The 16,476-nt window shown below is 47.5% G+C and overlaps 1 protein-coding gene across 1 annotated transcript in view; it reads right to left on the bottom strand.

Moving 5' to 3' along the window:
* Usp46 (ubiquitin specific peptidase 46) overlaps nt 1–15,577 on the bottom strand; it is a 74,986-nt gene extending 59,409 nt beyond the window's left edge. The window contains exon 1 of the mRNA XM_036201009.1: nt 15,402–15,577. Coding sequence (XP_036056902.1) covers nt 15,402–15,437 — 36 coding nt within the window. The 5' untranslated portion in view covers nt 15,438–15,577. The remainder of the gene's footprint in view (nt 1–15,401) is intronic.
* Between the last annotated feature and the right edge of the window lie 899 nt (nt 15,578–16,476).

Here is a 16,476-nt window from a genome sequence, read left to right as displayed (position 1 = left end):
CCGTCATGATGAGGGACTAAACCTCTGAACTGTAAGTTGGCCCAAATTGTATGTTTTCTTGATGAGAGTTGCCGTGGTCATGGTGTCTCATCACAGCAATAGAAACCCTAACTAAGACAGAAGACTGGCATGATCTCATACAACGACTGTTACATGGAAGCCCAGTGTCCACTCCTGAGGGAGCGAACTGTAGGACATCTGACACTACACAGTGGCAGGAAGTCGTCCCACCAAGGACTATCTGCTAGAGGCTTTGACTCCTAAACGGATGCAATCAAGTCCTCACACAGAAGTTAATTTCAATCAAGAGCATAAGAGAAATGTCAGGGTCCATGTCTGCTTTCCAGCTGAGGGAGAGAAGAACAACACAGTCACCCAGCCACTGACCACAGTGAACTAGAGACAAGAACGTCACTCTCAGTCCATTGCCCTGAGATCCCTCCTCAGGGATGATGTCCCTTTGATTCTGTCTTGCCTTTATGTTCTCTGCTTATCACTATCCAAAGAGGTATTGGTAGGGGTGGCACCCTGGCAAGGCCCCAGGGTAAAAGCCAGCCCTGGAAATGTTTACAATACAGTCATTTCATCCTTTCATTTCCTAGTCTGCCATCCCTGTCTCCAGTGTTCAAGGTCTTCAGTGAAAACCATGAGCCAGGCAACCTCCTCCCAGCATGGGTAGAACAGAGGTAGAACCTAGGTATTAGCTGCCTCACCACCTGTAGAGAACCACAGAAGTGAGACTTTATTCAGGGCCAGAGAATCTGAGCTTGCTTAACCCAGCAGGTTAAGCATAAGGGTATGATTTGACCACGGGCATGGTTGCCAGGTGTTTGGAAGGGTCTACACTTGGCTGTGCAGTGTGCTTTGATCTAGCAAGGAGGAGGTCTTCTGCCCTGCCCCTTGGCATTGTTATAAAAAGCCCTTTTGAAGAGCCAGAAGGGACTCTTGGGTTTTGATCCAGGTCCTCCCGAAGCTATCCTATGTTTCTGTCTTTCTCCTCTTTGCTATCTTTCTATCTAAAAGTTTCTTAGCCCTCTCTCCTCCTCATGGGAATCCTTATAAAAGGTGGGAGCTGGCTTCCCACAACCACCTTTAGGAACCACATCCTTCCAGATCAGCATGGCACCCTTAGAGACGTTCTAAGATGATGAAATCATTGGCCATGGCCATTGTGAAAGCAGAAATACAAAACTCGGCATTGTCTCCCCTCATGCCAAAGAGCGAGATGTTGGGAGAAGGAAGACTAGGAGTGAGCAGCACTTCAAAATAGTATTACTTGAAAGCACTAGCCCCAGCCCCCACCAGGCTCAGAAAGTGCAAGCTGAGGGCCACAACAAGCAGCCAGAGCAGTTTTGTATCCGTCAGGAGGAGTCATTAAATAAACAAACAAATGAATAGATAGATAAATCGGAGCTTCTGTTTTATTTATTCTTGGGTTTTTATTCCATTTTGCTAGTGATCCTTCTTTTTTTTTACCCAAAAAATATGGGCCTGAGACAGGTTGAAAATAAAAATACAGCACACCCTTCCCTACAAACTCTGAAAATAATTGCCAGAAGCAAACACTGACATGAAATCGAGTTATTCTCTTACATGTATGAACACCTCTAGTAAAAAAGATGCAAAGAAAAAAAAATACACCAAGATGCCATTTGCCCCCATCCAACCAAGTGCAAAAGGTTTCTGGGTGATATCAGCTAAGGCAAGGCTGTGGGCAACCCAAGCTGCACATGTGGTTAGGGGAAGACAGTTTGGCAAAATCTCTCAGTTACCAAGACAAAACCATTTCTAAGAAGTCAGTGCACAGATATGCCCTTCCACTGACAACATGATGTATGAACAAGTTGGCCCTTACAGTTTTGTCGGTAAAAACCAAAGATTAGGAAACTGCTCATCAGTGGAGAGCTGCCGAAGGGAATCTGATACACCTCAAGCAACTGAATATTCCACAGCAATGAGAAAAAGATGAGCATGCTCTTTACAGAGTTCAGGACGGAAAAACAAGAGGCAGATCAGGGCCATCGTTTGTACTAAAAAGACTGTGCTTTCAAAAACCAGGAAACGGGGTTGGGGATTTAGCTCAGTGGTAGAGCGCTTGCCTAGCAAGCGCAAGGCCCTGGGTTCGATCCTCAACTCTGGGAAAAAAAAAAAAAAAAACAGGAAGCTGAGGCTGCAGAGAGGGCTCAGCAGTTAAGAATACCTGTTGCTCTTGCAGAGGACCTGGGTTCAGTTCCCAGCACCCACATGGTGGTTCACAACCAACCATAACTCTGGCTCCAGGGGAGGTGACACCCTCTTCTGACCTCCAAAGGCACCAGGCATGCACATAGTTCCCATGTGCATGCAAAATACTCATATAAAATAAAATGAGACAAAACATATAGATTTAACAAAAATTTTAAATATGTATTTTAAATAAAAATCTTAATAAAAATTAAAACTAGGAGTATGAACATATTTGCCTGAACCTACATCAGATGCTTCATGAAAACACAAAAGCTATATCATCAGTAGATGTCAAGGGCAGGAATGGGAGGGTACTTGTATTCTTTAACATTTTTCCTTTCACACATCTTGAAAATTTTGCCACGTGAATGCAAATCAAAAGTTTGATTTAAAAAATTAAAGGGACTGTACTTAGTAGGTATGAATTTCCCAGTTCAGAACACCTAACGGCACACCAAATAACTCAAAAGGGGGTGGCATATACTCATGGGATGACTAAACAGACCATGGGCCCTCATTATCAGAGAATGGAAAAATCATCCTAACTGAGGATTCCAACGCTTGGCTACACACTATCGGCCTGGGTATCCTGATGACATTTCAGTCTTAAGTCACAGACCCTTCCTCCTTATGCCTTCCCTGACTAAAGCCGACGTTAGGTTCCAACAAGCCATTCCCGAAGCGAAGGTGCTCACTGTGTAGGCCCCGACGAGTCAGAGACCTGCCCGACATCGGTGAACTAGAAAGAGTCGGGGTCCAGCGATCCGGGATGCCTAGCTCAAGGCTTCGCTACCTCCACTGTCTGGACTCCTCTGTTGATAGGAAAAGGAGAGGAACTCAGAATGTACGTCACAGAATGCGCGGACACCATATAAAGCCCTAGACAGAACTGATTCCTTCTGAGCCCAACAGTAAACCAGGGAGGTAAATTCATTCCTCACCCCTGTGATATGGATGGGAACGGAGTCTGGGGGAGATGGGAACACTGAGCTCTCACACTCGCCCAACAGCGTGGAGAAACCCAAACCAGATCTCAGGCACGGGCTGTCTTCCGTCAGGAAGCTCTCTGAGGTTCAACTGAAACAAAATCTACAGACTTAAGGCAAACTATGAGATACGCTTAGGTGAAAATCAGCATTAAGAGTCACTGACCAGGGCTGGAGAGATGGCTCAGTGACTAAGAGCACTGGTTGCTCTTCCAGAGGACCCGGGTTCAATTCCTAGAACCCACATGGCAGCTCACAACCATCTAGAACTCCTGTAACTCCAGTTCCAGGGAACCTGAAACCCTCTTCTGGCTTCCACAGGCCACAAGTTGTACACAGACATCCATGCAGTCAAAGTACCCATTCATATAAGATAAAAATTTAAATCTACTCCATCATGTTTTTCTAGAGGAAGAGGAATTGGGAGTTATTCACCCTCGGTGTACACGTACACACACACACACACACACACACACACACACACACACACACAGAGAGGAGAGAGAGAGAGAGAGAGAGAGTTCTGAATGTCACTGTACTTAAACTTTTAAATTACCCTCATTTCTCCAGGCCACATGCCTTCTCCTAGAACAAGGAGACAAAGTCCCCTCCACTTATCAAAGTGCCCTGAAGCCTGGCATTTAAATGACAGTGTCCCATGGTGGCTGGCTCTCAGGGTGTCTCCCTGAATAGCTCAGGCACAGCGGAGTGACCAATGCCTTACAGTCATCTTTAGCATTACCTTCCCTTTCAGAAGTCTGATTTGGACAATCAATCACACAGTCTCCTGTTACAGTGCAAAGCTGATTAGGAGACAGCCGTGGGCTTCTCTCTAGCTGTCTCTCTGACAACACAGAAGCAGCGAGACTGGGCCTCCTTCATCTCTGAAGCTCCCATAGTTAGGATGAAGGCAAGGGATGGATTTGTTTTATTTGTTGTTTTAGAATTTCATACAGTGGGACGGTGGTGGTGCACGCCTTTAATCCCAGCACTGGGGAGGCAGAGCCAGGCAGCTCTCTGTGAGTTCAAGGCCAGCCTGGGCTACAAAGTGAGTTCCAGGAAAGGTGCAAAACTACATAGAGAAACCCTGTCTTGAAAAAAAAAAATCATCTAGAATTTCATACAGCGCTCTTGCGCTCTCTCTCTCTCTCTCTCTCTCTCTCTCTCTCTCTCTCTCTCTCTCTCTGTCACACACACACACACACACACACACACCCCACATACACACACACACACACACACACACCCACATACATACACACACACACACACACACACACACACCTTAGTCCATTTAGTGTTACTCTAATGTACATGTGCTTAGGGCTGACTGCTTGGGATGGGATAACCTTTCAAAGAGCCAAGACTGATTCTCCTCTCTCAGCAGCCATTGATGGCCTGTAGCTCTTCATTTAGGGGTAAGGCATCATGACATTTCCACCATCCACACAAGCATGTCAACTGGCACTATCAATAACCAGGACACTTACTGCTAGATAGTGTCTTACAGACGTGATGGGGATGCTACACCCATGAAATCTCAACAAAGGCATAGGTTTGGCCTCTGTACCTTCAATGTCACTACTCCCAAAGCCAGATGGAGCACACCACCAACCACAAGTGGCAAGTCAAATGGAAAGCAAGTCTTCTTGGGCCTTGAGAAATTAAGGGCTTTGTGCTGTCAGCAAACTGAAAGGAAGATACTAACTCACTTCCAGAGGGAAATAATGATAAAAAAGCAACATGCACAAGGCCAGCACAGCTTGCTGAGTGTTTCCGCAGGGGAGTCCCTTTGATGCTCAAGAAAACAGGGAAAGGGGCACTCAGCTGCTTGCTTTTCTTATTAAGGCATGAGGAGATGGCTCTGAGTTTACCAAGCAGGATTCCAATCCCAAGCCCATCACCTTACAACCGCACGGTAGGGAAGCCATCCTTCTGTGTTCCTCCTTAGATCTTGCTGCTCTCACAGGGCTCCTACCAGATGCACCTGCTTCCCCAGGAAAGGGAGCTGCAGGGGCAAAATCTCCATCTCATTCCACACCTGCCAATCAGAATCAACGTGTTCACAAGCTCTTTACATTCTATACCCACAGGCACACTGACTGATGGAAAAGGTCTGGGGTTTGGGCTGGGTTTGTTGTTTTGTTTTGAGTCCAAGCTGGCTTTGAACTCTGAACCCATAATCTTCTATTCACCACCTCTCAAGTGCTAGGATTACAAGTGTACACCACTACACCTGGCTACAAAGTAATTTTCCCATGCTACCAAGCTAGATCTCTTTATTCATTCATCGAGAATTATTTATTGAACATCCATCACCTGAATGTGCTAGGCACCACACTGACAGATGGGAAATTACCAAAAGATAAGCCTAGCTCCTGCCCTGGGGGATTACCAAACACATGGTTTAGGGACACTGAGGTGGCTCGGGTTGTAAAGCGCTCGCTACATGAGACTGATAAATACAAGTTTCATCCCTGGATCCCACATCAGGAGAGAATCAAGACCTGAAAGGTGTTCCCATACACAGATCCCTTAAAGAGTAACATTTCCGCTGGACAGTGGTGGCACACGCCTGTAATCCCAGCGCTCGGGAGGCAGAGCTACAGAGAAACCCTGTCTCGAAAAAAAAAAGAGTAACATTTAACAACCTCAGCAACTCATCAGAATTAACCATCACACACACACACACACACACACACACACACACACACACACACACACACCAACCCAGACTATATACAGTCTGAATATGAGTATAAGGCCCTTTAGCAGCTGAGTATCAAATTCCCACTGACAGGACCATTTTATAGAACACTCTGACAATAGTTAATGTATTTACTCCATCTTCCAGTGCTATAACAAAATATCCCAAGACTGGGTCTCATAAAGAAACAGGAGCCAGACATGGTGGTGCACATCTATAGTCCCAGCACTCAAGAGGCAGAAAGAAGCAAGTGGATCTCTGGGTTCTAGGCCAGTCTGGTCTACAAAGTGAGTTCCAGACATCCAGGACTACACAAAGAAACCCTGTTTCAAAAAAACAAAAACAAAGAAAGGAAGGGAGGGAAGGAGCTTATTTAGCTTACACTTTTAAAATTATATTTTATATATTACATTATATTACACATCCACACACGTGAACATGCATGTGTACAGCAGGCAGTCTAAGCACTACAGGAAGCTTGTGGAATCATAGGACCATTTGTGAGAACTGGTTTTTGTCTCTCCACCATATGGGTCCCAGGGATCCAACTCAAGCCATCAAGCTTGGCAGCAAATGCCTTCACCTGCTCAGCCATCTCTCTGGCCCCAAGTTAACAGTAGAAGAGGCTGAAAGTCAAAACAGCATATGGTGAGGGCTCTGGTAAGAGCCTCACATGCATGGCTCACAGAGACAGGCACACATGTGGCCAGGTGTGGTCTTTACACTGAGGCAAGAAGCCACAGGGGAGGACTTGCCTCTCTCATGACAGTTCATCAAAGAGCTCAGCAGAATCCCAGGAGAACACTATCAGTCTCTCCCTAGGGCATGCCTGATAACCTAACATCTCCCTTTATGCTCCACCTCTTTTTTTGTGGGGGGGGGGGGCATACAGTGAACTTTATTGATGGTGTTCAAGAGAATAGGGCTTCCTAAACCCCTCCTGTTATTCTGGGGGTCTGGGATGGAAACTGAGGGAGATGCTCAATGTCGGGGGCTAAGTCTCCACCATCCTACTGGGGAACCAAGCATTCAACACATGAACCCTCGAGAGACACACTAGACTCCTGTACCCAACACCTAGCACCTGATAAAGTTGCAGATGGTATATCCTAAGAGAGGCACATCTGCTGCAGGACTCTAGGACAAAGAAATGAAGACAGGTACAAAGACAGGACGGGCACGTCCACTGCAGCCCTAATTTCAGAACAGAGTACTTTAGAAGCTATCGAACCTGCCCCTGAAGAAGAGAATGAATAATGGAACCGCAGCCACGCTGCAGAGAGCCGTCACAGAGCAATTGGGATGAGTCAACTGGATTTCTGAGTCAACATACTCTCAGCCATAATTGGTGAGCAAAGCCAGAGAGTTGCAAAAGGCCGCCCGGCACATCTTACACACAAACATTGACGGACTGCCTAGAGAAACACAAATAAAGGCATGCATGGCGAATGCCCTGTCAACTCCAGAAATGATTTAAGTTTTCTAAGTTTTTTTTTTTTTTAAGGCTTCACAGGTGATACACAGCCAGCACTCCGAATCTCTGTTGTAAAAAGGAGAAAGTAATAAAACCATAGTTGTTTAATGTCAAGAAATACAACTAGAGAACAGCAACAATCTATGGCTTTTGAAGTTAAATCACCACCTTAAATAATTTTACATTGATTTTTGAAAGCCTCTCACATGGCAGGTAATTTCTCTAAACAATATTTTTATGAGATTGGGGCTATTACCCAAGAACTTGGTATTTCTCAAATCTTGATCCTCAGAGTGTGCCCGGGATGAAGTAAGAAGGCATAGGCATTTTAAAATGCAGGTTCCCAGGCCCCGCCTGAGCCCTGCTTACTCAAAGTCTCTGAGGGCAGACTCCCTGAGTCTGGCTTTGTTTGTTTGCTTGTTTGACAGGGTTTCTCTGTGTAACAGCCACGGCTGTTCTGGAACTCGCTTTGTAGACCAGGCTGGACTCACATTCATTGAGATCCACCTGCCTCTGCCTCCTGAGTGCTGGGATTAAATTCTTAATAAGAGAACACACGGGTGTGCTCCATTTTTTGCTACACAAAGAGCCACTAAATTATAAAGCATTTTAGCATCTATTGTGCTCAGTGTGGTGACATTCGTGTGGCATCAGAGTTGGGGTAAAGGGAATGGTTTCTGGTACTGGACACAGCACTCACACCAGGACATTCAAGCCAAACCTGATGAACAGCGGACTTCCTGTGCACAGAACCTACCCTACAAGACAAAGAAATGCGCTTTAATAAGATCGGCAACTTCAAACCCTAACTGGGTCGACAGGAAACTCTCCAAGTCCGGCCCTGCAGCTGTGAGTGCCAGAAGAGGCCTGACATGATTTTCACCAGAGCCAATTTCCTTCAAACAAAGCATGGACTTGAACTGGAACAGGGCTTGAAACACAAGGGGCTAACACAAGAACAGATCCAGAATGCACCGCCACACTCAGATCGTCCCCACAGGTGTGCACCACCTCCATGCTGCCAACCTCCACCCCGCCCCGAGCACATGTTGGCATGTCCGTCCACTGTGTCTTTGGATGTCTCCCCTCTCTCCGTGACCTTTGCTCCCTGATTCTCCTCTTCATCATTCCACGCCCTGTTTCCAGACAAAACCAACACTGATCCTGAGTTAGAGACAGCGAGGCACGGTGTACACATGAGATGCTCAGCCTCACCAGTAAAGAGTAAAGTGCAGGTTCAAACCACAGAGATGCAATTTCACACCCATCAGATTGGCAAAGTGCCACATCTAACAATATCAAGTGTCAGCAAGCGTGTGGAACCATTAGACCCCCTCCCCCAACCATGCTGGCTGGAATGCAAATTGGTACAACTGCTTCAGAGAGCAATCTGTCAATCTATTACAGTAAAAGATGCCCATTCCCTTTGACCCAGTCATTTCCTTCTGGACATCTGCCACAGAGAAATTATAAACATTCACGCAGGAAGACAAGTTTAAAACTGTTTATAACAGGCAGGCGATGGTGGCAGTGGTGCACGCCTTTAATCCCAGCACTTGGGAGGCAGAGGCAGGCAGATCTCAGTGAGTTCAAGATCAGCCTGGTCTACAAAGTGAGTTCCGGGACAGCCAGGGCTGTTATACAGAAAAACCTTGTCTTGAAAACACAAAACAATAACCAAAAAACTGTTTATAACATTGAAAATACTAACAAAAAAATTGTAAACCACCATGATTATTAATAAATTGAATATACAGTAGCACATTCATTTGAGGAAATATTATACAGAAGATAAAATAAACTAGAATTATGAATATCTTCATGAATAAACCTCATGATTATTGAATTAATATTAAAGAACTGGCATAAGCTCAGATTTAGAGCTTGTTTAAAACATAAGAATCAGTACTATACCTGGTTTGTCAATGCACCAAGAAAAAGTATGAAACACATGATAAATGCCAAATTTGGAATAATGGTCGCTGTGTCTGTGGAGAAGAGGGATGGGGTGGGGATGCTCACGGGGGTTTTAACTGTGTTTGTCATAGTTCACTTCTTCCCTGGGTGGGGAGTGCTGGCTGCCAGCTCTATTATTCCACATACCTTTCTGGATTCCTAAAGTTCACCACCACCCTTAGAAGGAATTCCAGGATTGGGTTTATTTACTCTGTGAATTCTGAAAGTAGCTGGAGGGACCAATGAATGGCAAGAAAAGCATTGGGAACCACTGGTCCCCTGCCCTTGATCTTTATAAGGGATCCCCAGTAAATAATCACACTCAACGCCATGGTGAACATGGGATAACAATGTCCCTTAATTAAACATAATCCCAGAACAGCAACGGTGTAAAATGCCTATAACACCATCGATAGACAGCAAACAATACAGGACATATTTATCTGAAGAAAGTTTGTGCTGGTTCATTTGGGGGCATTTTCTCTCCAAAGACCATTTCTCTCCAAAGACCATTTCTCTCCAAAGACCTTTTAAATGCCTAGACAAACGCTGATATCACCACAAATGACTGTCCTTGTTAACAACTTGCAAGAAAGTATTTAGACCATACGCGTTAGCCAGATTAAGAAACGCCACCTTCTATAACTCTTCCGGTCAGCTTGCTTTGGAATGGCTTCATGAGGACACTAAAGCTCAAACCAGCAAGAGGTATCTTTCTGATGATGTCACCAAGCTTAATGCCATCAGAAAATTTCAACAACCTGCAAAGACCAGGCTCAGATCTGGTGGACAGGGACCCCACATCTAACTAGAGAAGGCTATCTTGCTTCGAAGTCAATGGAGTTCAAAATTATTTTCAGTTTTAATCCGAACACCTGAAGATCCCACACTACGTGAATAAGCAGGACCTCGTGTATGGTTAAGTAGAATACTGGGCTTCTAACTCAGAAAACAGATCCCAATCTTCAATCCTAGCCAAATATTGGTGTTCAAATTTGTCTTCCCTCAGGAGTCCAAGGAAAAGAGACAATTCTGCAGACTTAATTGTCAGGTTTTGACCTAGAATAAACTCTAACATATTTGACAAGGAAGGCCAGGAGAGCAGGGTTTTGTTTTTTTTTTTTTTTTTCTTTAAACATTAACCCACCTCACCTCAGCCTGCATTTGTTAAACACCTAACAATTACCAGAATGGACCTCTATTCAGAACTGTAACTTCTTCCAACTGATACAGTAAACTCCACATCCAGTGGCCAGTTATCTTTGCAAACAGAACTCATGAGTCATGGAAATAAGTTATCTCTTCATGCAGATTGTGAGACTTTTTTTAATTATTAAAATAAAATTCTAGGCAGGGCAGAGCCAGGCGGAGGTAATGCATACTTTTAATCCCAGCACTCAGGAGGTAGAGGCAAGCAATTCTGTGAGTTTGAGGCCAGTCTGGTCTACAGAATGAGTTCCAGGACAGCCAGGGCTACACAGAGAAACCCTGTCTCAAAAAACCAAAAAAAGAAAGAAAGAAAAGAGGGGGGGGTTCTGATCATTCTCAAACTATTTGCTTTAGGTACATTGATTTATTAAGATGACACCTTTTTATATAAAAATCCACATTTGGGGAATGAAAAGATGGTTCAGCAGTTGCTCTTACAGAGGACCGGGGTTCAGTTCTCAGCACCACAGGGCAGCTCACAACGGCATGTATCTATGCTTCCAGGCTCCCCCCACCCTCTTCTGACCTCTGTGGGCATCAGGCACATGGCACACAGACATATAAGCAGGTGAACATATACATAAAATCAAATTCTTGGCTTTGCTGCGGATGTTTACTGGCCTTACTTTTCCTTCATTTGAAGATGACTTCATCTACATAAAAGGACTCAAAGCTGGCACACAAAGGGACCTCAGAAAACATGCTACAGTGGTGCATTGTAAATCACCAATGTCTGGTGTGAGTTCAGGAAGGTTCGAAACAAGGTAGGTAGGAACCGAAGTGACTGAGTCAATTACGAGAGGAAGGGCTTTAAGAAATACGAGTCACTAAGAAACATCATGACCAAAAATATATTAAACAGTTTTACAAGATGAGAAAAACTATGGTCCCCTAGAAGTATAATTCACCAAAGGCCACCAATACTGTTCTGGTTCTGTACACATCAACACTGAACTGGAATGACTCCCAAGCATACAGCTGCAGTTCTAACTGGTGTTGACTGCGATCATGGCCTCATGAAAAGTAAAAACCTGACCACTTCCCTACTCCTAAGAGGCTGTTCACCCCATCCGTGTGGCTATTACACTGCATTGAAATTGTCTCACCTTTGCCGACGTTGGGCCATAAGCTCAGGGATACCTGAGCTCCTTATTTGTTAAGAACCTGCATATGGTGTGCGCCAATATTAACACTGCTGGTCCTTGAGAGATGTCATTCCCAGGTACAAAATGTGTGTTACACATACACCCACACACACACTGCTGGAGACAAAACCCAAGACTCACACAGGCTAAGCAAGGCACTCCACCCCTAAACTACATGTTCCACCACCCCCCTCACCCAAACCTACCGCTTGATATACAGGCATTCCCTGCAAAACACATCTTAACAACACTACTAACAAATGAAAGGAAGAAGAGTTGATTCAGGCCTTTTACACCAGTACAAGTCCCATTTGGTTCCTTTTTTAGAAAATTCCTCAATTCAGACAGGAAACAAAACATGACCACAAATAATCTCTTCCATTGGAAGGACCATGAAACACACAGGGAGTGAAATCCATAGCTCAGAACAACAGAGGATTATCAACAGGGGACATTTCCTTGTGCTTATGGCAGCTGAAGCATTCTCGAAATTACAACACACCGGCCAAACAAGCTTTACTATCTCCAACCACACACTGCCATGTGGTCAGGCTGACTTGCCCTAAGAGAGCTGATCAAGCATTACTATGGGAGGCATTCACAAGAAGTAAATGGGAACCAGTGCCAGACAAGGAAACCTCAGTGGGATGGGTTGGAGGAAGGGAGGGATGCCACTCAGCTCTCCATCACAGGAAGGACTTGCTGCCAGGCGTATTTAAGCTCTGCTGGGCTCCCCTCCGATGGAGGAAAAGAGTCAACCTTTCAGAGCTAGCTCTTCATCTGTTTATCTTCCCCCAAGAAGACAGCATCTTTAAACACTCTTTCAGAACACACAACAGAAAAGGTCTGAAATATACCAAGTGCCTTCTCTTATATAAAGCAGCCTGAATGTGTTGCTCTATGGGAGAGTACTTCCCTACCATGTGCAAGGCCCTGTTTTGAGCCACTCAGTACCAAGTAAATATAAATTAAAACAAAAACAAGTAATCCTTGCTTGCTCTACAACTCCTTAAACAAGCTGAGATCAAAAGGAGAAAAGAAAGCAGGATCAATTAAGAGCCCCAGTGAGAAGGACAGTCACAAGTGAGACCAGGAACAGACCTACCTGGAAACAATTCATCATCCAGTGAGGTCTCTACGCGGAGGTACAGTGAGCCTTTATCTCACTGTGGGGACAGAGACAGCAGTCCAGCAGTCTCCTCATCACCACCCTTTTCCTCTGGGAAATGAGAAAGGGAGGAGCAGCAGAAGCGACCTGAGCAGCTTTTATAAGGGGCGGGGCTTCCAGTTCCCACCCCAGCTTCTCTATAGTGTAGTTCAGCCTGCTTTGCCTAAGTGACCCTATGGGTTGTTTCTGTTCGGGTAGGAGAAGACAAGGTTTCCATGGCCCCTTAAACAACTGGAAGGCAGCATCATAACAAGAGAGAAGGTGCTGAGCATAGCAGCTGGAAGTCTCTGAGAACTACTATGTCCTGAGCCCTGAGCCCCGGTGACTCATTCAACATAACCATTGTCAGCCCATTTCTACAAATGTACACCAAGGCAAAGAGCACCATGCTCAAGGACACAAAACTGGTGTGCGCTTGAAGCAGGACCTACTTGCAAGCTGGATGAAGAAGAGCACACCTGTCATCCAGTGCTTAAGGCAATCTCAAGCTGGAGGTCTACCAGGGCTTGAGAGACTCAAAAACACAAGCCACACACAAATACATAAGCAGGATTGAACCTAGAGTCTCACCTTAGAATGCAAACATCTCTCCACAGAACAGGAAGATAATAGGTTTACTTCAGTAGGGGAAGCTGGGTAAGGGCCTTAACTCAATACCTTTTAGGTCACCAGAGAAGTGTTGATTCTGTGGACACAATATTGCCCACCCCTCTCATGCCCTCCCAGAAGCTTGCCTCTCTGGCTGAGTGTCACTGAAAACAGGTTGTGACATTCTGTCCAGGTGTGCCAAGAAATCCTAGCTACAGCAAGGGCAAGGACAAGCCGGAGGCAGATGTCCTCTTGGGACACGCTAGCTCTTGAGTTTCCACTCTGTTTCAATACTGAGAAGTGTCACTGAATACAAACTGGACAAGACCAGCACACAAGCATCAGGAGCCTGTGGGCCCAAGGCCACCCCCACAGGCAAGGGGGGGGGGGGGGGGGGGGGGGGGGGGGACGACACAGCATTCATGCCACCATGGTTTCACAGTTTGCCCCAGGAGCTGGGTCACAGCAAAGACTCTGAGAAGAAACGCATTGTCTTCCGGAGGCATCCAGCGACATTAATGCCACTGGACAGGAAGAAGCAGGAAACCTGTGTCTTCAAGCAGAAAGGGGAAATGTCAAGGCTGCAGGAGAGCCACTGCGATCATCTAAGGAGCCCGGTACCGCCAAGCAGACAGCCATCACTCTGGGAGCTCCTGCATTCGCTCTGCTGGCAAGGCCTTGGCTGCCAGTGCTGAAAGCTGGAGCCAGCCGGAGCAGGTCTCAACTCCACCTGAGCTAACACATGGCTCCTTAACGCTCTGTACCATGTGTTGATCTTGCAACAGAATGTGGGACAGAAGATTTAAAAGACTGTGATGGGGGAAGGGAAGCCAGATCACCTTACCTAAAGCCTTCTTAATCAGGCCTCCTCAGATTCCCTTTAGGGGCTAGTATTACTATCTATCATGGGGAGTGGGGAGTAGGGAGGGAAGGATTCCCCCAAATGGCAAAAACAGCAGTGTTCCCGCTTGAAGGGGCTCAGAGCGGGGAGAGGAGAGTATCAGCAAAGAACATACCCTCAATCCCCACACCAGTAAGGTAATGCCTTGCTCCAAACTCACCTCCCTAAGGCTCTCACAAGTGGGGGTGCCTGCTGAGGATATCCAGGGGACCCCAAGGCTGGAAATGGGTCCCAAGAAAACTAAACAGGACAGGAAAGTAATGGGGAAAATCCAAACTGAAGTGCCCGCTGGGTCATGCCCCACCCCCGAGCCCATCAGCACAGAGACATGCCAGGCAGTACCCAGGCTAAGTGGCGAGGAGGCGGGGAAGTATGGCCCCTGCGGACTTCCTCACACCCACAGCCGCCTCACTCCCAGGGCCTGCAAATGTTTACAGCCATACACTCTCTCCTGCAGGTGGGGGAAACTGAGGCCTCCAGAACAAATTGCCGTGCTTCCCAATACCCGGCTTTACTTCACCTCTCTAACCAGATTCTGCACTTGGATTTTTTTTCTTGCCACAGCTTGTACGTCTATCCAATTTCTCCTGATAAGAGCACTGCTGTTGCAAAGTGAATCTTAAATACAATCGAGGCTGAACTCCAAAAGGAGACGAGGACAGTCAGGGAGTCCAACAGAGGGTTTATTTACTGCACCAGGAGGATGTCCCTCTCCGGACTCGTACCCTCCCGGTCCTTCCCTGGGACATCGGTGTGCGGCCACCTCGAGCCCTTCACCCTCACCCACTGCCCGCACCGCAGCTAGAGGGCGGGGGCATGGGGCCGCCCTGGGGATCCCCGGGATCTACTAGGTCCCCAGCTGGGACAGAGGCGGAGGGGGGAAGGGGAGGGAACTGCGGTCAGCCGGCCCACCCCTGGGGCCGAGAACTTCTGGCCGCACGGCCCCTCCAGCCACGACGCGCGTGCAGCTCCAGCCCGGGGTTCCCTTTCTTTGCCTGGCTCGCCGCGGGCGCGACCCCCGGAGGCTCGGTGGCCACTCACCATATTACAGATGGAGGCGATGTTTCGGACAGTCATTAGTCTAAAGGTTGCAGCGATCGCGCACCGCCATCTTTACCAGGGGAAAACGGGACTGTCCATGGTGGCGCGCAGCGAGGCCGGGAGGCGGCGAGGCGGCCTGGGGCCGGCTTGCAGTGGGGTTGGGCGAGAGAGGCCGGGCGGCGGCGAGGGCGGGGCGGCGGCGCGGGGCGGGGAGTGGCGGAGCGACGCAGCCGGGGCCGCGGCCGGCGGGAGGAGGAGCCCGGAGCCGGGAGGCGCTGAACCCGGGGCCCTTACGCTCACACGGCCCGCCGGGACTCGCTCGCCCAACCCCGCTGGAAGCCGTTCTTGCTCCGTTGGCCCCAGGGTCCCGCTCTGCGCCGGCTGCACCGGGAGGCCGGCCCCGGACCAAACCCAGCACCACGGCCTTCCCGCCTCGACCCAGGACCGCACTGGGCACTGGACACTGGCCGATCGCCGGCCAGGGACCCACACCTCGGAAACACCGGAGCTCGGGTCCCGATTTCTTTCTCTCTGCCTGTTCCTGCCGGTCTCCAACAAGCCTTGGGCTTTAGGGGTTGGGTAGAGGAGGGCATGAGGAGTAGAGGGTGACTGTAGTCTAACTTTAAAGTTTTTTTTTGCCAGGGTTCTAGCCAGATGGCATCCGCCGGAACCCAAAAAGTAAAATATGACCAGGACATGGGCGTGGCCAGAAAGCCCTAGCCAGCAGTAACCCAGCAGCTGCCTGGGAAAAGGTCTCTCAGAAAGGAAGGAATTCCGGATCTAGGCAGATGCACTCTGGCAGTTTGTGACATTAACTTGCACAGAGGTCTGGGCGGTACTGAAGGCTGTCCAGGAATGATCAAAACATTGGCCATCCCCCACCCGCAGAGCTCCTGATCTCAGCTTTGTGAGATGGACGCTGTTGGAGTTTTTACACGTTCCTGCAGAGACTTCAGGCTCAGGGTGCAAATGTGTACCCCGCTTGAAGGATAAGTTCATGAGAATGGAAAGAATCCATTTCAAACGCGGGGGAGACGGGGACAACTGTGCAGACAAGGTAGCAATTCCGTGCTTC

The sequence above is a fragment of the Onychomys torridus genome, chromosome 10 (assembly GCF_903995425.1).
Source record: "Onychomys torridus chromosome 10, mOncTor1.1, whole genome shotgun sequence".
NCBI classification, from domain to species: Eukaryota; Metazoa; Chordata; class Mammalia; order Rodentia; family Cricetidae; genus Onychomys; species Onychomys torridus.
The sequence above is the reverse complement of the archived record's forward strand: the minus strand, read 5'-3'. Positions and strand labels throughout refer to the sequence as shown.